Source organism: Cervus elaphus, chromosome 4 (genome assembly GCF_910594005.1).
Source record: "Cervus elaphus chromosome 4, mCerEla1.1, whole genome shotgun sequence".
Taxonomy (NCBI): domain Eukaryota; kingdom Metazoa; phylum Chordata; class Mammalia; order Artiodactyla; family Cervidae; genus Cervus; species Cervus elaphus.
Genome location: NC_057818.1, coordinates 67,533,844 through 67,554,980, shown reverse-complemented (window position 1 = coordinate 67,554,980; position 21,137 = coordinate 67,533,844). Strand labels below are relative to the sequence as shown.

The window sequence follows — 21,137 nt, the reverse complement described above, 5'->3', positions numbered from 1 at the left end:
AATACTTTGGCCAACTGATGGGAAGAGCTAACTCATTGGGAAAGACTCATATTGGGAAAGACTGAAGGCAAAAGGAGAAGCGGCGAGAGGATGAGATGGTTAGATAGCATCACCGACTCAATGGACATAAAGTTGAGCAAACTCCGGGTGATTGTGGAGGACAGAGCCTGGTGTGCTGCAGTCTATAGAGTTGCAAAGAGTCCGACATGACTTGGCAACTGAACAAAAACCACAACCAATTCTTACACTTGAAAAGTTCCTATGAGTTATGTTGGGATGGGCCTTCTGAATACAGTGAACATGGAATGTTGTTTTGGCAGAGCTATCCACAAGGGCTTCTCTTGTGGCTCATTTGGTAAAGAATCTGCCTGCAATGCAGAAGACCCTGGTTCGATTCCTGGGTGGACAAATCTGCTGGAGAAGGGATAGACTATCCACTCCAGTATTCTGGCCTGGAGAATTCCATGGACTGTACAGTCCATGGGGTCGCAAAGAGTTGGGCACGACTGAGTGACTCACTTCTCACTTTCCCACTCATTAGACATTGAGTTCACACCAGAGGATGGCCTTCTGAGTTCAGTGAATGTTAAGATTCTTAACGGATTAGTGTGTTTAAAAGTTCACATATTTGTGCAACTAATCTCCAGAATTAGTTTCAACTTGCAGAAATGGAACTCTGTATGCAATGAACAGCCTCTGAAACGTCAATGTAGTTGTATTTGAAAAGTAACAAGATAGCTGATAGCTAAGAGTGGAGGCAGACTGTCATGCTATGTTGTAACCATTGTGGTGTGAAGGACCGGGAACTTGCTGTGTTCCATAGAGTCTGAAATAATAGGAATGGAATGTGTGTGTGCTCAGTTGTGTTCAAATCTGTGCTACCCCATACATTATAGCCCACAATGTTCTTCTGTCCAAAGGATTCTCCAGGCAAGAATACTGAAGTGGGTTGCCATTTTCTCCTCCAAGGGATCTTCCCAACCCAGCAATCAAACTTGTGCCTCCTCTGTCTCCTGCATTGGCAGGTGGGTTCTTTACCACTGCACCACCTGGGAGTGACAGAAATAACAGGGCCCTAACCAGGAGATCTTCCCTGGTGGCTCAGAGGTTAAAGTGTCTGCCTCCAATGCGGGAGACCCGGGTTCAATCCCTGGGTGGGGAAGATCCTCTGGAGAAGGAAATGGCAACCCACTCCAGTACCCTTGCCTGGAAAATCCCATGGGGGAAGCCTAGTAGGCTACAGTCCATGGGGTTGCAAAGAGTTGGACACGACTGAATGACTTTATTTCAACCAGGAGATGCTAGTAGTGAAGAACCCGCCTGTCAGTACAGGAGGCATAAAAGACATGGGTCTGATCCCTGGGTCAGCAGGATCCCCTGGAGAACAGCATGGAAACCCATTCCAGTATTCTTGCCTGGAGAATCCCATGGAGGGAGGAGTCTGGTGGGCTACAGTTCATAGGGTCACAGAGTTGGGCATGACTGCGGTGACTTAGCGTGCAACCTTTCTCAGCTTTTCCAAGTGCGTGTATATGTGCTAAGTTGCTTCAGTCATGTCCAACTCTTTGCGACCCTATGGACTGGAGGCCACCAGGCTCCTCTAGACTACCAGGCTCCTCTGTCCATGGGATTCTCCAGGAGAGAATAATTTTCCTGACCCAGGGATCAAACCCAGATCTCTTGTGTCCCTCTTGCATTGGCAGACTGGTTCTTTACCACTTGTGCCACCTGGGAGTTCAGTTCAGTTACTCAGTCATGTCAGACTCTTTGTGACCCCATGGACTGCAGCACGCCAGGCCTCCCTGTCCGTCACCAACTCCCCGAGCTTGCTCAAACTCATGTCCATCAAGTCAGTGATACCATCCAACCATCTCATTCTCTGTCAACCCATTCTCCTCCTGCCTTCAATCTTTCCCAGCATCAGGGTCTTTTCCAATGAGTCCGTTCTTCGCATCAGGTGGCCTAAGTATTGTAGCTTCAGCTTCAGCATCAGTTCTTCCAATGAATATTCAGGACTGATTTCCTTTAGGATGGACTGGCTTGATCTCCTTGCTGTCCAAGGGACTCTCAAGAGTCTTCTCCAACACCATAGTTCAAAAGCATCAATTCTTCAGCAACAACTTTCTTTATGTTCCAACTCTCACATCCATACATGACTATTGGAAAAACCATAGCCTTGACTAGATGGACCTTTGTTGGCAAAGTAATGTCTCTGCTTTTTAATATGCTGTCTAGATTGGTCATTACTTTTCTTCCAAGGAGCAAGTGTCTTAATTTCATGGCTGCAGTCACCATCTACAGTGATTTCGGAGCCCAAGAAAATAAAGTCCATCACTGTATCCACTGTTTCCCCATCTACTTGCCATGAAGTAATGGGGCCAGATGCCATGATCTTTGTTTTTTGAATGTTGAGGTTTTTTTTTTTTTTTTTTTTTTATTAGTTGGAGGCTAATTACTTCACAACATTTCAGTGGGTTTTGTCATACATTGATATGAATCAGCCATAGATTTACACGTATTCCCCATCCCGATCCCCCCTCCCACCTCCCTCTCCACCTGATTCCTCTGGGTCTTCCCAGTGCACCAGGCCCGAGCACTTGTCTCACGCATCCCACCTGGGCTGGTGATCTGTTTCACCATAGATAGTATACATGCTGTTCTTTTGAAACATCCCACCCTCACCTTCTCCCACAGAGTTCAAAAGTCTGTTCTGTATTTCTGTGTCTCTTTTTCTGTTTTGCATATAGGGTTATCGTTACCATCTTTTGAATGTTGAGTTTTAAGCCAGCTTTTTTACTCTCCTATTTCAGCTTCATACAGAAGCTCTTTAGTTCCTCTTTACTTTCTGCCATAAGGGTGGTGTCACTTGCATATCTGAGTTTATTGATATTTCTTCCGGCAATGTTGATTTCAGTTTGTGCTTCATCCAGCCTGGCATTTCTCATGATGGACTCTGCATATAAGCTAAATAAACAGGGTTATAATATGCGGCCTTGATGTACTCCTTTCCGCATTTTGAACCAGTCTGTTGGTCCGTGTCTGGTTCTAACTGTTGCTTCTTGACTTGTATACAGATTTCTCAGGAGGCAGGTAAGGTGGTCTGGTATTCCTATCTCTTTCAAGAATTTTCCATAGTCTGTTGTGATCCACACAAAGGCTTTAGTGAAGTCAATGAAGCAGAAGTAGATGTTTTTCAGGAATTCTCTTGATTTTTCTATGATCCAACTGATGTTGGCAATTTGATCTCTGGTTCCTCTGCTTTTTCTAAATCCAGCTTGAACATCTGGAAATTCACGGTTCATGTACTGTTGAAGCCTAGCATGGAGAATTTTGAGCATTACTTTGCTAGCATGTGAAATGAGTGCAGTTTGGGGTAGTTTGAACATTCTTTGGTACTGCCCTTCTTTGTGATTGGAATGAAAACTGACCTTTTCCAGTCCTGTGCCCACTGTTGAGCTTTCCATATTTTCTGGCATATTGAGTACAGCATTTTAACAGTATCCTCTTAGGATTAGAAATAGTTCAGCTGGAATTCCCTCACTCCCACCAGCTTTGTTCTAGCGATGCTTCCTAAAGCCCACTTGACTTCACCCTCCAAGATGTCTGACTCTAGGTGAGAGATCACACCATTATGGTTATTTACGTCATTAAGATCTCCTTTGTATAGTTCCTCTGTGTATTCGTGCCACCTCTTCTTAACATCTTTTCTTAAGAGCCTTGGAACTCCGTTTCCCAGCGCGCCAGAGGGACTCTAGGCAACTCTAGGAGTTGATAGGCGTTGCGGCAGCGGAAACTACATTACCCAGAAGTCTCTACAGTGCGAGGCGGCGTAGGCTGAGCCAAAAAAGCTTAAGAGAGCCTCTCATACGTGCGTACGCATCGCCTGGGGGCGGGACTTCCGGCGTTTGCCTTGTAGTCTTTGAGCTGGCGTCCCGCTGCTCACTTGTTCAGGGGTTCTTAGTCGCTTGGTGGGCACCGAGGAGACGGGACGGGAAGCGAGAGGAGAGGCGTTGGCCCCGCTGCCCAGTGGCGGCTGTGAGGCCCCCTGAACCCGTGGTTGACGGCAGTGCCCTCGGTCCGTCCTCGCTCTTCCCACGGCTGGCGACCGAAGCCGCGGCGATGACGCCAGCTCAGGTGGGTTCTCCGTCTCCCGGCCCCCACCCGGCCTGACTCCAGCCTCCGAGTCCCAGACCCGGACGGAGTGGCGCCCACTCAGGTCTCTCCCTGTCAGCCATAGAGTCCAGAACTGAGGGCGGCCTTGTGAGGGGTCGCCCTTCAGCCAGTGGACAGGGGTGAGGGAGAGAGTTCCCTCGGGGGCGACGGTGCACGGCTTGCAGATGCTCACGAGTCCGGAGCATTGGGGAAATTTGGGGTCACTTTTTTCGGGGACAGAGAGGAACGAGCTGTCTCACCTGAAACGACGTCCTAAGCAGATGGGAATCGTGGTAGGTTGCGAAGGGACTGAGGAAGACAGGACCTGCGATATTGTGATTTAGAAGCAATATAGATGTGTTCTTTCGGATGGTCATAATGTATTTCCCTTGTGTATTTGGTCTTGATCCACAGTTGTAGACTCACAACTGCAAGGACACTTGGAATTTCCTAAGTGTTGAGAGTGATTGTGTCTTGTAATGTGAGTGAGCTTACTTGAGGAAGCACCTCAGAATGGGAGCTGATCACCAGGAGAACCAATTTTAGAATTAGAGGGCTGCCTGTTTCAGTCCCACCTCACGCCCCTTCAGGGAGAGGAGAGGGTCTGGAAGTTGAATCTGGTTCCCATAGCCAAGTATTATTATTATTTTAAAAATAGTTTTATATATTTTTGGCAGTTTTGGGTCTTCCTTGCTGCCCACTGGGCTTTCTCTAGTTGCGGCGGGGGCGGGGTGCGGTGGGCGGGAGCTACTGTTGCGTGCGCAGGCCTCTCAACTGCAGTAGCTTCTTATATTGGGAAGCGCGGGCTCTAGGGCTGTGCAGTACTAGCCACACGTGGGCTCAGTAGTTGTGGTTCCCAGGCTCTAGAGTGCAGGCTCAGTACTTGTACCACACGGCCTTAGTTGCTCCGAGGCCTGTGGGATCTTCCCGGATCAGGGATGGAACCTGCGTTTCCCTGCATTGGCAGGTGGATTCATTACCATTGACCCACCGGGGAAGCCCCCAAAGACAATTATTGAATCAGTCATGCCTGTATAATGAAGCCATTAAAAAACCCCAAAAGGCCAGGGTTCTGAAAGCGTCCGGGTTGGGAAGATAGGGAGGCGCTGTTGAGGTGAAGTTCTCAGAGAATGTGGAAGCTCTCTTCCACCTGGCTGTTCTTGAGCTGCGCCCTTTTATAATCAACCAGTAATCTAGTAAGTAAAGTGTTCTTTTCATTTCTGGAACCTGTACTAAACAGTTTATTCAAGCCCAAGGAAGGGGTCTTAGGAATGTGTAATTTATACCCTGCGGGTCAGAAGCTCAAGTGAGGGCCTGGGCTTGGGACTGAAATCTAAAGTGCTAGGGGCAGTTTTGTGGAGCAGAACCCTTAACCTGTGGAATACTAACTGTTTCCGGGTACATAGTGTCAGAATGAAGTTTAATTTTTGAGCGCCCTGCTGCTGCCTGAGGATTGCTTGGTTTTGTGTGGGATGCCCACCCGCCATTGGCACTGGATCCAGGAACCTAATTTAGGGCCTATCCAGATTTGAAGTATAAAGTTTTTTTTTTTTTTAATGGATGAGGTATAGAGTCAGGGAGGCTGGTGAGGAGGATGTGGTCAAAGAATTCAGGAGAATTGTGACAGGAATTTGGATTGAATTGGCAGAATTTCTTCTTGCAACACAATGGCTGTGAGTAGAGAATAGAAGACCACCCCAATTTTTTTCCCCTGAACATTTAAGGAATGGTGATGAGGAAGTCCATGCAGTGAATGGGATTCAGGAAGGAGATCATTAGTTGTATTTGGATATGGTTATTCTGAGACATTTTGATATGATGTTAGAAGATGGAGACATTTTGTGGGTAGAGGAGTATAAAGGTCTGGAGGACTGGGAAGGTCACTGGTCTGGTCCTTTCCGAGGGGTGTACTGTGTGGACTGGACCAGTTGTAGCCTGGTGGTCAGACTGAAGGAAGAGAGTCGTTATTATTTCAGGTGGTTTCTGTGGTGAGGTGTGCGAGGTCTGAGAATGGAGGTGAGGGCACAAATGGGTGTAGGAGGGAGCAGCCTGCTGTAGGATGGATTCTGGCCTGTGTTTGTAGAAGGGTCCATCCAGGTGGACTCGGGAGCTGACCTGGGAAGGGGGTTGAGTGGTGAATTGGTGTAGATTCTTTCCACTGCAGGCTTCATAGGCCCTCAAAACCACTCCCTGTAGAACACAGCAGAGGTCACCTGGGCTACTGGAGTAGCTGGTCCCAGACCAGGGCACTGCCTCATCTCCTCCAGCCCTCAGAGCAAGAGGGGTGGTGCTCTGTACAGCCCAGGGCTCCCTGCAGCTCCCTCCAGGGTACTGTGTTACAGGCAGGCTCAAAAGGACTAGTAGCTGATCGACTTGCTCAGTGCCTTCCTGCACCTCATTAACTTAAGAGTACATGACACACTTACTGATTTAAACACCAATGAACCGACATCCCTCTAAATATTCACATGTACGTAGGCCATTAGAAATGAACATGTTGAATTAGTTAAATTTATCCAGACACTTAATTGTTGGTTTGCATGATAATGTACATTTACGTATTTGCTTACAATGTGAAATTTTACTTGTCACATCCTCTTAAACCTTAAAAAGTAGGAAAAACACACACCCAAATTTCAAAACTGTACCGATTCATTTGCACTGAAAGTGTACACAAAACCCTTGATTGTGTGAATGGTACCACTGACACATAGTGTGTACTGCTTATGTTTGATACCAGTCTCCGGCCTCTGAATTGAAACCATCCTTATTCTCATTTTGCAGATGGAGACACTGAGGCTCTTGTGCCTTCTAAAATACTGACTTGGTGTGTGAGAGTTTGACCATGGAGGGGTTCCCAGGTGGCTCAGTGTAAAAGAATCCACCTGCCCATGCAGGAGATGCAGGAGATGTGGGTTCAATACCTGGGGTGGGAAAATCCCCTGGAGGTGGGCACGGCAACCCACTCCAGTATTCCTGCCTGGAGAATTCCACGGAGAGCGGAGCCTGGCAGGCTGCAGTCCATGGGTTCACAAAGAGTCGGACACGACTGAGTGACTGAGCGCTCATACATGTCAGACCACAGATTCCAAATGGTAGGGGAGATATAAACACATTTGGTGGTTAGTTTGGCCCTGGAATTGGTGGATGAAGAGTAGACCAATACAAAATGGAAGGAAATATAGCACATGCAGCTGCTTATGGGGTGAACTGTCTTAATTTTTATTACAGGGCTTTGTGGTCTTTGAGGACGTGGCCATATATTTCTCCCAGGAGGAGTGGGGACTTCTTGATGAGGCTCAGAGACTCCTGTACTGTCAAGTGATGCTGCAGAACATTGCACTTTTGTCCTCCGTAGGTAAGGCCCCCCTGCCCACTGCAGCATTCTGGGCTGGGCTCTGCTCTTCGTCACTTTCTAGGGGTGCCTCTGACCTTCCCACAATTGATTCTCATTCTGTAGGTTGTTTTTTTCGTTTCATTTATGGTTTCCTCTGTTGTGCAAAAGCTTGTAAATTTGATTAGGTCCCATTTCTTGATTTTTGTTTTTATTTCTGTCACACTGGGAGACTGACCTAAGAAAACATTGGTCTGATTTACGTCAGAGAATGTTTTGCCTATATTCTCTTATAGGAGTTTTATGGTGTCATGACTTATGTTTAAGTCTTTAACCCATTTTGAGTTAGTTTCATGTCTGGTGAGAGTGTTCGTTCTACTTCATTGATCTACCACTGGATTGTTTAGACCCTCCTTTGACATCCTTGTATTGATCATTTTAGAGTGTGGGATTTCATACAGTGGGCCCCATCCCTCTCCCAGCCTTTCTTCTTTGAGTGGTCTCTTCAGGCCCAGGTGGTTGCTTACCCTGAGCAATAGGAGGGCCCTGGGTGCCTGACAGGGTGGATGTTATTTCCATAAGGTCAGGAAAGGTTCAAGGGCACGTGGCCCTGGTACCTGGGGATGAGGAAATGGTGAGACGTCAGAGCTGGGGTCCTGTCACACCAGGCATGTGTCCTGTATCCAGCAGTGTGTGGTGCCAGAGTCCACACCTCACTTCCTCCTTTTCTTTCCCATTGATTTTTTGGCTCTTCACTTCTGGCCCTGGCTCTCACCTGTTCCTTTCCACTGCTCCTTTTGCAGTGTTCTCAACATAACCTCCATTAAAAGTGGTAGAACATGTGCATGCACCCTTAAATACTCCTTGTAGTCCAGCTGCCATGTTGCATTTAGACATTTGGGGTCTGGATAGAGCCTTCTATTCATTGCTCACCAGTTACCAGTAGCCAGGCCTTGTTCAAGTGAGTTGTAGACCTTCCTCCCCTCCCTGCACCATACCCCTTCCTCCTGTCCTTGTCAGTCATCTGGGCTCTGCCCTCAGATGAGCCTCCCAGGCTCCACTCTGCACCCCAGGCCTTCCTTACATGGGCTCTGCAATCCCACAGACTTATCACTGGGCCGGTCTGAGACACACTGATGGGACTGCCTTTATTGGCATCTCTCCTTTCAGGTTGTCGGCATGGCACCCAGGATGAGGTGGCCCTTTCAGAGCAGCATGATGTGGCTGCAAGGTCACAGGTCAAGACTCCAAAGCCAGGCCCATGCATCCAGAAGCCTCACCTGTGTAAGACGTGCGGCCCACTCTTGAAAGACACTATGTGCCTGTCTGGGCACGGTGGGACACAACCTGAGCAGGAGGTGTCCACATGTGGGGAGAGTCCTTCCCAGCATCCAAAGGAGCCATGTCAAAGGAGACTCCCTGGATGGGGTGAGGGGAAGACTTTCTGTGTGAAGAACGACAGTGCTCACGTGACAGATCAGACCTGGCCTTGTCGGGTGAAAGGGCAGGAGTTCCTAGCCCGATCCAGCATTCTCCAGCACCAGGCCCCTCACACGGAAGGGAAACAGCACAGTGACATGGAGGGAAGGGCAGCCTCTGAAAGTAGACAGAATGATGACAAGCGCAGTGAATGTGGGAAGACGTTTAGCCAAGAACACGCACTTGTTGAGCACCAGAAAAACCTTTGCTGTGAAAGCGGGAAGACCTTAATCAGAAGGTTCCACCTGGTTCAGCAGCAGAAAACCGACACTGAGACAAGATTCTCTGAGCAGCTTGGATGTGGAAGGTTCTCTGCACAAAGGTCTGGCATCACTGCACACCATACAGTTCACACTAGGTCAGTGCCTTATGAGTGCAGCCAGTGTGGGAAGTGTGTTAAGGACAGCTTCACACTCAGTGTTCATCAGCGAGTTCACACAGGAGAAAAGCCATATAAGTGCAGCGAATGTGGAAAATTCTTTAGGTACAGCTTCACACTCAAAAGACATCAGGAAGTTCACATTGGAGAAAAACCATATGAGTGCAGTGTGTGCAAGAAATTTTTTGTAGACAGCTCCAGGCTCATTATTCATCAGAAAGTTCACACTCGGGGAAGGCGTTTTGAATGCAGCAAATGTGGGAAATTCTTTAGGTACCGCTTCACACTTGAGAGGCATCAGAAAGTGCACATTGGAGAAAGGCCTTATGAGTGCAGCGTATGTGGGAAACTCTTTAGGCATAACTCAAATCACATTAGGCATCGGAGAAATCACACTGGAGAAAGACCTTATGAGTGCAGTGTATGTGGTAGACTCTTCAGTCAAAACTCCCACCTCATTCGGCACCAAAACGTCCACACCAGAGAAAAAACTTACGAATGTAGCAAATGTGGGAAATTCTTTATGGACAGCTCCACCCTCATTATTCATCAGAGAGTCCACACTGGAGAAAAGCCTTATGAGTGCAGAGAATGTGGGAAAGTCTTTAGGTACAACTCCAGCCTCATTAAACATCGGAGAGTTCACACTGGGGAAAGGCCTTATGAATGTGTCAGCTGTGGGAGAGGCTTTAGCCAAAACTCCCACCTCCTTCGACATCAAGAAGTTCACACTAAAGAATACTGCAAACAGGGGAAGACTTCAAAGCAAAGTCTGGTCTGATTTAGCACTGGGATGGACTGCTATCTAGGTGTTTAAAATTTTTTTAATTGTGAAGTGTATGTAACAGAATTTACAGTCGACCATATTTAAGTGTAAGTTCAGTAGTAATAATACATTCACATTGTGCACAAATATTCAAAAGTCTTTTCATCTTATAAAACTAAACCCATTAGACAGCAACTCTTCGTCCCCCCTCTTATTGACTGATAACAACTATTCTGCTTTCTGTGTATGAATTTGTTCTCACTGAGGAACTTATATAAGAGTCATCAAGTTATTCTTCTTTTTTGGCTGGCTTATTTAACTGAGCATAACGTTCTTAGGGTTCCTCCGTGTTCTAGCATGTATCAGAATTTCATTCCTTTTTTGAGTAATGCTCCATCTTCTGTACATCCTACTTTTTCTGTTTCCTTTCATCACTGGGCACTTGAGTTGCTTTCCCTATTTGGCTGTTGTATGTAATGCTGTTATAAATATGATGGCATAAATATTTCTTTGAGGCCTTACTTTCAGTCCTTTTAAGGTATATTCCCAGACATAGAGTTTTTGGACCATACAGTAATTCAATATTTACATTTTTTTAGGAACTGAGGGGCTGTTTTCCATGGTAGCTGGACTGTTTTACATTGATGCAGCTCGAGGTTTCCAATTTCTCTACACCCTCAGCAATGTTTTTATTTTCTTCTTGCTTTGTTTTTTATAACACTATCCTAAGGGACACGAGATGATATTTCATTGTGATTTTGATTTGCATTTAATGATGTTGAACAGTTTTTCATCTGCTTGTTGGCTGTTTGTATTAGTCCTTTGAGAAAATGTCTCTTCCAATCCATTGCCCATTTTTTAATGTGGTTATTATGGTCATTGTTATTGTTATTTAGATGTTGGAGTTCTTTATATATTCTGTGTATTAACTTCTTATTAAATAGTTTGCAAATATTTTCTTCCACTCTGAGGGTAGTCTTTTCACTGTGTTGACTTAGTAATTTTTTTTTGCACAGAAATTTTAAATATTAGTGTAGTCTAGTTTATTTCTGTTAATGTTGCCTGTGCCTTTGTTATCATGTCCAAGAAATTATCACAAATCCACTGTCATGAAGCCTTTTTCTTATGTTTTCTGCTCAGAGTACTATGCTTTTAAACCTTAATGTTTAGGTCTTTCATCCATTCTGCATTTCCTTTCTCTTTTTTTGGCCACATCACACAGCTTGCGGTATATCAGCTTCCAACTAGGGACTGAACCCAGGCCACAGCAGTTTTGTTAAAAACCAAGGAGAACAGATTTCTGTGCTCTCTTGCTTTCTCTGCTGCCCTTGTGGCTCAGCTGGTAAAGAATCTGCCTGCAATGTGGCAGCCCAGGGTTCAATCCCTGGGTTGGGACGATCCCCTGGAGAAGAGAAAGGCTACCCACTCCGGTATTCTGGCCTGGAGAATTCCATGGACAGTCCATGGGGTCAAAAAGAGTTGGACACAACTGAGTGACTTTCATTTTCACTTGCTTTATCTGGAGTATCGCCAGCCATTTGAGCCCTTTGTTAAGAATTCGTGCCCCACCCCCTTGGTTGGTTACAGTGTGAACATCACCCAGCTTTGCCAGAGGACTGTATCTGGCTTTGCTGGCAGTTTTCAGAGGTTTCCCTTGTTCAGGGTCATTAGTGATTGTCTCCTGATAGTCTTAACAGATTTTTCCAGCCTCCATTTTACCCACTCCTCAAACTCCAGGCTAACCTTCCTGGTTCTTGCAATAAAGGTCTTTTTTTTTTTTTTTTTTAATTGAAGTATAGTTCATTTACAATGTTGGGTTAATTACTGCTGTACAGCAAAGTGACTAATTATACATATATATTCCTTTTTAAAAATATCCTTTTCCAGTATGGTTTATCATAGGGTATTAAATAGAGTTCCCTGCACTTTACTGTAGGACCTTGTTGTTTATCCGTTCTATGTATAAAAGTTTACATCTGCTAATCCTAACTTCCTATTCCATTCCTCCCCTCGGTCTTATTGTTTAAGCTATCTTTACTCTTTAACTTTGTGTGCCCTAAAGGAAATAGTAGGAGGACAACAAACAGCTCTCAGTGCAAATCTAGACTAGTTGTATTGCTTCCTGAGACTTCCTAGGAAAATCTGAAGGGGCCGCTGCACCAGGATCTCATGCCCTGGACATGAAAATTATTTGTGGATCCATACAGTCACTTGGGGCAAATGGTTTGCAAACAGTGGTATTTGGCAGTAGGCATTTGGCTGGGTATTTGGTTGGGGCCCTTGAATTTAGTGGATGTCCCATGGCAAAATTGAGAGACAGCTGTCTTCTGAGATCCACCATAGGAACTGTGTGTCCTGAAGAAAAAACTCATGTAGGTATATGTCCATGGACTTAAGATCTAAGAAGGCCTAGGGTGGGAACCATATTGTGTACAGAAACAGTGACTGGGTTAATAGGGACTGGGGGAGATTGCAGCAATGTAGAATGGATAAAGTGAAGTCGCTCAGTCATGTCCGACTCTTTGCAACCCCATGGACTGTAGCCTACCAGACTCCTCCGTCCATGGAATTTTCCAGGCAAGAGTACTGGAGTGGGTTGCCATTTCCCTCTCCAGGGGATCTTTCCGACCCAGTGACTGAACCTGAGTCTTCTGCATTGCAGGCAGACACTTTACCATCTGAGCCACCAGGGAAGCCTTTTAGAATGGATAAGCCCCTTCCAAATGGGCATGTGTTCCAGTAACTAGATAAGTGGGAAGAGAGTGTACAGAATGAAGGACCTACAGTCCAGTCCGTGGAAATCTGGGTGCATCCCCTTTAAGAAATCTGAAAGCCACAAGGCTTCCTGTGTAGCTTAGACAGTAAAGAATCTGCCTGCAATGCAGGAGACCTGGGTTTGATTACTGGGTTGGGAAGATCCCCTAGAGAAGAAAATGGCAACCCACTCCTGTATTCTTGCATGGAGAATCCCCATGGACAGAGGAGCCTGGTGGGCTACAGTCCATGGGGTCGCAAGAGTCAGACACGACTTAGAGACTAAACCACCACAGTCCAGTCCATGGAAATCTGGGTGCATCCCCTTTAAGAAACGTGAAACCCCGCCCGGGCCTGGAGCCTAAGGATCCTCCTCTCCAGCAATTCTTCCGTGGTGTGGGGGGAACCTTTTCTGGATCTGGGGAGCATTGCCCTTTACCTGGACCTGGGACCCAGTGAGCTACTTTACCCAGAAGGCACTGCGCCGAACTGTCACAGGATCACTGAAGACTCAGGCACTTCCATTCTGGAGGACAATGTCTGGGCGGGTCTGTTGGTGTGCACCGCGGGTGGCATTTTGTAAATACGGATGTGTTTACTTGGTGGGGAGCTTGGAAACGGTGGACCAGCCCGACATCTGGGAGGTGGGAAGCCTGACCCTTCTGCTTCTCTGGGGCGGGCACGAGGCAATCTCACTCCACGTGCCCATTCTGCAGCAATAAAGATTCAACTGCAGAGTGGTGTTATTAATATAGAGACTCGTTTGGAGGTTTGGAGGCCGTTTTTCTCCGTTCCCCAACTGATCAAAAGGCCAGGCACTGCTACAGTAGAATTTAAGTCTCTTCTTTTTTAACCCTTCGATTTTGAAGAATTTCCAATTCTTAAGGATACACTCCAAGGGCGCTTCTTCTGGCTTAGAAGGGGATCCGCCCATGTTGAATAACCTGCAACTGAGAATTGAGGGGTCACAGTGTTGTCACAGGTCACCATGGAATTAGGGGCGCGTTGCCTTTACCAGGAGGTCTGGCGCTCAGGACACAGTTTCTCCCCGACCTTTCCGCCTCCATCCGCCTCTGCAGCTATCAGGGAGAACCAGAAACGTGCCCTTTCCCTGGTTGGATGGGGTGCACAAACTCCTTAACCTAGAGGTCTCTGCCCAGCGCATCTGCGCTGTGCCAGTGGCCGCCCAGAAGATGGGCGTTTCCGGAAGCCCTTGCAAGCAGAGGGGATTTCTGGCGTCGCGGTTGTGACGTCTTTTGCTGGTGGCCGGGATCCTCGAGTTGCTGTGTAGGCTGGGAGTCCTCACTGGGGTCCGCTTTTGGGGAAGCTCTGGAGAGGCGAACATAGGACAGAAAAAAAGATGGTACTTCCGTCCGCTTGGTTATTACGAACCATGGTCGCTGTCGTGGGACGGCCGCCTATCGCGGAGCTGTCGCCTGGGGCTGCGCTCCTTCGGGGGCCTTCGCAGCCGCCCTCTGTCCTCGTCCGCCTCTGGAGGCAGCATCCTGAGCTTCTGCGCCTTTTGACCAGGAGATCGGGGCTTGGAGCTCGACCGTCCTCTCGGGCCCACCACTCCCAGGGGAGTGTGAGGGTTCCGCCGGCTTTTCAACCCGGTTTTGCTCACAGGACCCCATGGCCGCTGCCGCGCTTATGAACTGGGCTCAGGTGAGTGGAGAGTCCTCAAGCCTTCCCGACTCAGGTGTGGGGGATGGTGTATTCTCGGGCTTTCCAAACTTGGCCTTCGTCGCTCACTTCTCTTGAGTACGAAGGCGGTGAAGGGCGGTCAGTGACGGTGAACATGTGGCAAGGAATCCCTTAGCAGTGTTGACGGGATGAGGTGCGAAATGGTTTCCAGGATTTAGGAGCCCCAGGTACAAACACCTGGAGGTGAGGATGAATTAGGCGCGTTCTGGAAACGGCAGGTCTCTGCGGTTATGTGTGCTGAGAACAGAGAGCAGGCAGTCAGGAGTCCGAACTGGTACGGCAGCCTGGGGAGCTGGACCTCTATTCTGACGGTGATGGGAACCACGGAAGGTTTATAACAGAGAAGGGAGGTGGTCTGACGTCGGTGTTGACAGGCTCCCTCTAAGTAAAGTGGAAAGTTTGGGGAAGCCTGAGGGTGACAAGGAGACCAGGCGGAATCGACTGCAATAGCCCAGGTGTGTTGATGGTGGGGCCAAAAGTGGACGTTAGAGAAGTGTTTGGATTTTGTATGTTTTTAAACTAGGGCCAGTGGAGATTTTGTGATGAGAAGTAGTGATGTTCTGGGACTCTTCACCTGTCCCTCCCTCTGCACTTGAGTCTGGGGCTCTTTCAGAAGGAGTCCTTTCTAGCCCAGCACCCTGAATCTAAGCCGAGAGTTATATGAAGAGGTTCCTGCTTTGGGCAGCCAGTAGGAGGAAGACTGGACAGGTGTATTAGACTCAGGAAGAGCTTGCACAGGTGCTTAAGAGGTTAAGATTGAGTTGGGAGTCATCAAGGAACCACAGGTCTTCATTCTGTCTGTTGAGAAAAGGGCCAGAAGTTGGGCAACAATAGCAGGCTGAGGAGCTGAGCTTCTGTTTTGAAGGTGATGAAAGACATGAGCTTCCTGGATGCCTCAGTGGTAAAGATTCCACTTGCAGTGTAGAAGATGCGAGAGACACGGGTTTGATCCCTGGGTCAGGAAGATCCCCTGGAGGAGGAAATGGCAACCCATTCCCATAGTCTTGCCTGGGAAATCCCATAGACAGAGAAACCGGGTGGGCTGCAATCCTTGGGGTCCCAAAGAGGCAGACATGACTAAGTGAACATGTAGCATGCACAAAAGACATGGAAGATTTGGAAGAGAAGAGAGAATCAAATCAAAATAGGCTCCTCTGGCTGCTGTCTAGTTGAGAATGGAGTGTGGGCGTGAGGGAGGAGGCTACTGCAGTGATCTACAGAAGTGTTGATGTTGGCAAAGAAAGTCCCAACTGGGCACTGAGGACTGGGTGTCTTGCTCAGGCACTGGGGTGGCAGTGGAGCCTGTCAGACACAAAGGAGTTCTTCCTGGATTCTGTGTGCAGAGTGGCTTCAGGGGTGGGGTGAGCCTTGGAAGTGTGGACTGGAAAGTTTTCAGTCTTAATGGAGGGGGACCCCAGATATGAGGAAGGTGTGGTTCAGAGTGAGGTTCATGGTGGGAAGAGCGTAGACTGATGGCCTTAAAAGTTTTGTCTGGGAGGCATGGTCAGGAGGATGCCAGTGGGAGAGATTTGGTGCCCTTCCTGCTGGACCCGTGGCTTACATAGTCTCTGTCTGCCCATCTTCCTGATTTTGCTCTGGGCTGCACGCAGTGGTCAGAGGGACAGGAGAGGGCAGCTAGTAGTGGTGTCATGGCTGAGTATCACCTCTGAGTTGGGAGACTGGGGAGCAGTGGAACCAGGGGGTGGGAGGTGAGTGGAGGGCCTGGGGAGTCCTGTTGTCTGCGGGCTCAGCTGTCCCCATCGTGGCAGGGCGGTGTGACCTTTGAGGATGTGTTCGTGTACTTCTCCTGGGAGGAGTGGGAGGTGCTGGAGGAACCTCAGAGACTCCTGTACTGCAATGTGATGCTGGAGAACTTCGCACACGTGGCCGCCCTGGGTAAGTCCCCGTTTCAGTTACCCATTGGTACATGTCACACTACTCCAGAAGTGAGTGACGTAAAACAATAGAAAGGCCTCATGTAAGCTTCAGTGTGTCACGAGCTCGTCACAGCTCGTTACAGCTGATGCTTTTGGCTCAGGATCTCTCATGAGGCTTTAATCAAGCTCCCAGCCAAACTGTTCTCATCTGAAGGCCATTCTTGGAAGGATCTCATTCACAAACTCACTCATGTTTTGTGTTTCCAAGAGGTCGTTTCTTGTGGATTGTTGGACTGTAAGGCTGTTGGTCAGACGCCCCCTGGCTTCCTTGTCACCATAGCCTTTCTGTAGCACATCTCACAGCAGGGAAGGAACTTTCTCTCTGAGTGGAGAGAATGTTCAGGGTGGTAGCTGGTCTTTTTCTAATCCGACCTGGAAACAGTGATCCCATCATTTTTCCCTGTTTTGTTCTTAGAAATGGGTCAGTCAGTAAAACCTCCGGTCAAGGGAAGTGGCTCACGCAAGGGCAAGAACACTGGGCGACAGGTCTTCCTGGGGCCATCGGAGAGGCTGCCTGCCCCAGGCCCCCCACTGCCACACCTGCTGCAGTGTCCTTGGGTTTTTCCCCTGGTGCCCCAGGGGCAGTTCTTCCTGTCCTGCCAAATCAGGGTCTCTTCCCCGTCCCGTCTTGGTTCCCAGGGTAGGGGCTGTGGATGCCCAGGGCTGTGTGTAGTGTCCCCTCACTGAGCAGTCCCGACACCTGCTGCCCAAAGCCTTTCTGGATGAGGTTAGGAGTTTAGGGCTCTTGAGTTGGCTTCACAGATTCTCCCTAGCTTGGGCACTTCCAGATCCACGATGCGTCTGTGTCTATGTTCTGCCCCCATCCTCTGACTGACAGTTCTCAGGGACTGACTTTGCCAGAAATTGTGGCTATTGACATGTCACTGCTTGTGGAGGGCATAGGGGTGTTCTGCCAAATCCTCCTTTGTGGTTTTTTGCCTTTTTTATTTTAACCTTTTCTTCTCTCTGAGATGGGTCTATCTGGGCCACTCATCTGTGCTATGTTTGTTTGTTTGTTTGTTTTACAACTTCCACCTTCCAGATCCTATGTAGTTGCCTAGTAGCAGAGAGGCAGAAAACCCCGGGTACCTGTGTGTGGACCTGTCTCCAGCCACACTGACAGCACAGAGCAGGTCTGCCTTGCCACACGGGAGCTGAGAGAGAGCCATCTGAGGGTTGGGCTCACATCATACCATCAGCCAACTTTGTGTTCACCACTGTTTTCTTGCCAAGGCCCATAGCAGTACCTCACGTCTCCCTTTCCTCACCTTTCTTGGCACTTGACGTTTTTCTTCTGTCTTCCTTCCCTTGGCTGTTGTCCCACCTCCTGGCCTCCATGTCTGTCATTCATTCTCCTCTGCTCACCCTGCAATGCTCTGCAACATAGGCTGCGTCAGTATGCCATGAGTTGTGCACATATCTGTATGTAGTCCTGAAGAGCCAGCTACTTACTTGCAATTAGATTTTCCTGGGCCTGGACAGAGTCTTGTGACAGGTGAGCTTGACACCAACAGCTGATACCCTGTTTAAACCCTTCTTAAACGAGTGAGTTGGAGACCTCGTCTCTGCTTCCAGTACTGTTCACCATCATTGTGTCTTTACCCATCATTGGAAGTACTCTGTACTGTGACTTTTTGAGGCCCAGGACTGACAGTGGGCCCTTCCTCACTGATCCTGGCCCCCTCATCCTGCCAAAGGTCCGTGGACTCACTCATTGGTGTGTCACAAACTCAGAGGTGATGGACTTGCTGCTTCTTACTGAAGTCAGCATGTCCTTCACTAGCATTTCTTTGCTTTCAGGTTGTTGCTGTGAAGCAGTGAGGAGGCCCCTTCTGAGCGGAGTGTTTTTGTTGAATTAGTGTCAAGAGTTCAGGGCTCTTGGGTCCTGTGCACCTATCCAGAAAGCTCACCCATGTGAGACAGATGACCTGCTCTTGAAAGGCATTTTAACACCTGGATGAACAACAGGGGTCATGCCCTGCACTGAACCTGGACATATGTGACCCCTGTGAGTGAGGATTCCTGTTGAGTGAAAACTTTCATTAGCACCAGAAACCACATAGTGGTAAGAATCCTGTCAGTGAAGATGATGATGTGGCCTCACGTATGAAGAGCTGTGCTGTCCATGAGTTAGGGAGATCTTTTACTTGCGGGGGGCAGTGATGGATGTGCCGGGTAACTCTGGCCCCTTCCAACACCAAAGCACTCACAGTGGACTGAGTCCACAGAGAACAGCTGAGTTCGTGGAATCTTTTCACAGAAGTCCAGTCTTGGGCGACACCAGGGAGACAGTGGTGAACTGATGCTTTTCAATTGCACTGACAATGAGAAAGCCTTCCTGAATGCTTTCACTCTCCTCGACAACCAGATAACTCAGGATGAAGTGCGAGCCTTTAGGTACCTACCGTGTGGAAATCTGTCCAAGGAGAAATCCGCTCTTATTCATCACAGAAAACTTCCCGGTGGGGAAACATCACATGTGTGTAAGAAGTGTGGACAGGCCTTCATTCACCTGTCTCACCTAAAAACCCACCAGAAATTTCAAACTGGCAAAAGACAATATATGTGCAGTGAATGTGGAGAAGCTTACAACAGAAGCTTGCACCTTGTTCAGAACCAGAGAACTCACACCAGAGAAAGACCTTATGTACAGTGAATGCGGAAAAGCCTTTAGTCATAAAAACACACTTGTTCAGCACCAGCGTTCACACCGGCGAAAGGTCTTATGACTGCACTGAATGTGGAAAAGCCTACAGCAGAAGCTCCCAGCTTGTGCAGCATGAGAATTCACACAGGGTAAAGGCCTTATGAGTGCAGTGAATGTGGAAAATTCTTTAGCCAAAGCTCTCACCTTATTGAGCACTGGAGAAGTCACACCGGGGCGAGGACTTATGAGTGTATTGAATGTGGAAAATTCTTTAGCCATAACTCCAACCGCATTAAACATAGGAGAGTCCCCACAGGAGCAGTCTTATGTGTGCGGCAAATGTGGGGAGACTTTTGGCTGCAAAGACACACTTGATCAGCACCAGATAATGCACACTGGAGCGTGGCCTTATGAGTGCGGTGAGTGTGGGAAGGCCTTCAGCTGTAAACACATGCTTGTGCAGCACTGGAAAATCCACACTGGAGAAAGGCCTTATGAGTGCAATGACTGTGGAAAACTCTTTAGCCATAGCTCCAACCTTATTGTTCACCAGAGAATTCACACTGGAGCGAAGCCTTATGAATGCAGTGAATGTGGGAAATGCTTTAGCCACAATTCCAGCCTCATTCTACAAAAGACACATCACAGTAGAACAAGGCCTTATGTGTGTAGTGAATGCGGAAAAGCTTACATTAGTAGCTCCTACCTTGTTCAACACAAGAAAGTTCACACTAGAGCGAGACCTTATGAGTGCAGTGAATGCAGGAAATTCTTTAGCCGCAACTCTAGCCTCATTTTACACCAGAGAGTTCACACTGGAGAAAAAGCCTTACGTGTGCAGTGAATGTTGGAAGGCCTATAGCAGAAGCTCCCATTTTGTTCGGCTCCAGAAAGCTCACCCCGGAGAAGGACGTCATGAATGCAACAGTTTTGGTGACCCTTTAGCTGCGTCTCTTAAACTTGTTTAACACCGAGAAACTTCAACTGGAGAAAGGCCTTATGAATTCAGTCAATGTGCTGTGTCCTTGTTTAAGATTATAGGACACACCAGCAAAGGTGGGAATCATCGTTGGTACAGAGACACTGAGATAATCGAGTGGGGATGACTGAGGCTCGTGAGAGGATGGGTGTCTGTTCTTAAGACAGTGTCTCTATATGTCCCTGCGATTTTGGCTCTATGGCATGAAAGTATACAGAAATTCTCAGGACCTTCACACCTCTGAGTCTCCTGTGGCCGACACACTGTCTCAGTAAATAAAGGTTTGTGGATTCCTGTACCTCCCTAGGCTGTTTACCTTCTGGCCATCACTGCACAGGCAGGAACCCCAGCAGTGACAGAAGAGAGATCCAGGGCTCAGGCTTCTCGGACCAGCCAACATTCCTAGTGACTGAAGTGGACGTGGACTTCATTGTTCTGCAGTTTTTGCTGATCCCGAGGCAGGGCTTATGCTCCTACGTTGTGTGGAAAGGGATATGGTAGAACCAGAACAGTTGGCAGATGGGACTTTCCAAGAAGAATGGTAAATATGGATATTTATGGGGAATATTTAATTCTTAACATCTTTATTGAGGTATAGTGATATGAAATAAATATATGTAAAATATAAAATGTGTTATGTTTCAGCATGTGTATATACTGATGAGACCAGACATGGAGATAATGGAGATATCCAACACAGCCAAGAGATTCCTTGTGTCTCTTTATAATGTTTCTCGCACAGTCCTTTCTAACCCCCTTTCCCACAATTCACGAGTAATAGCAAGTATTTTGTAGTATTTTATATAAACAAAATCATGTGATATATACTTTCTGGGGAGTGGGAACTCTGACTTTTTTCACGAGCCATAACTATTTTGAGATTGATCCATTTTGCTGCATGTATCAACTATTCATTTGTATTGTTGCGTATTCATCCATTATATAGATATACCACAATTGTCTTTTATCCATTTGCCAGTTAGTGGATATTTAGGTTGTTTCCAGT

General features: G+C 47.7%; 2 protein-coding genes and 1 pseudogene across 2 annotated transcripts in view; all 3 read left to right on the top strand.

The window, feature by feature from the left end:
• Positions 1 to 3,897: 3,897 nt before the first annotated feature.
• Positions 3,898 to 10,202, top strand: LOC122692649 (zinc finger protein 548-like). Its single transcript, XM_043900429.1, has 3 exons — positions 3,898 to 4,134; positions 7,384 to 7,510; positions 8,657 to 10,202. The coding sequence occupies exons 1-3, from the start codon at positions 4,120 to 4,122 to the stop codon at positions 10,123 to 10,125; spliced, it is 1,611 nt and encodes a 536-aa protein (XP_043756364.1). The 5' UTR covers positions 3,898 to 4,119; the 3' UTR covers positions 10,126 to 10,202.
• LOC122692647 (zinc finger protein 548-like) overlaps positions 7,402 to 21,137 on the top strand; it is a 44,904-nt gene continuing 31,168 nt past the window's right edge. The window contains 1 exon segment of the mRNA XM_043900425.1: positions 7,402 to 7,510. The gene's annotated coding sequence lies outside the window, so the exon portion shown is untranslated.
• LOC122692891 lies at positions 13,089 to 20,761 on the top strand (annotated as a pseudogene).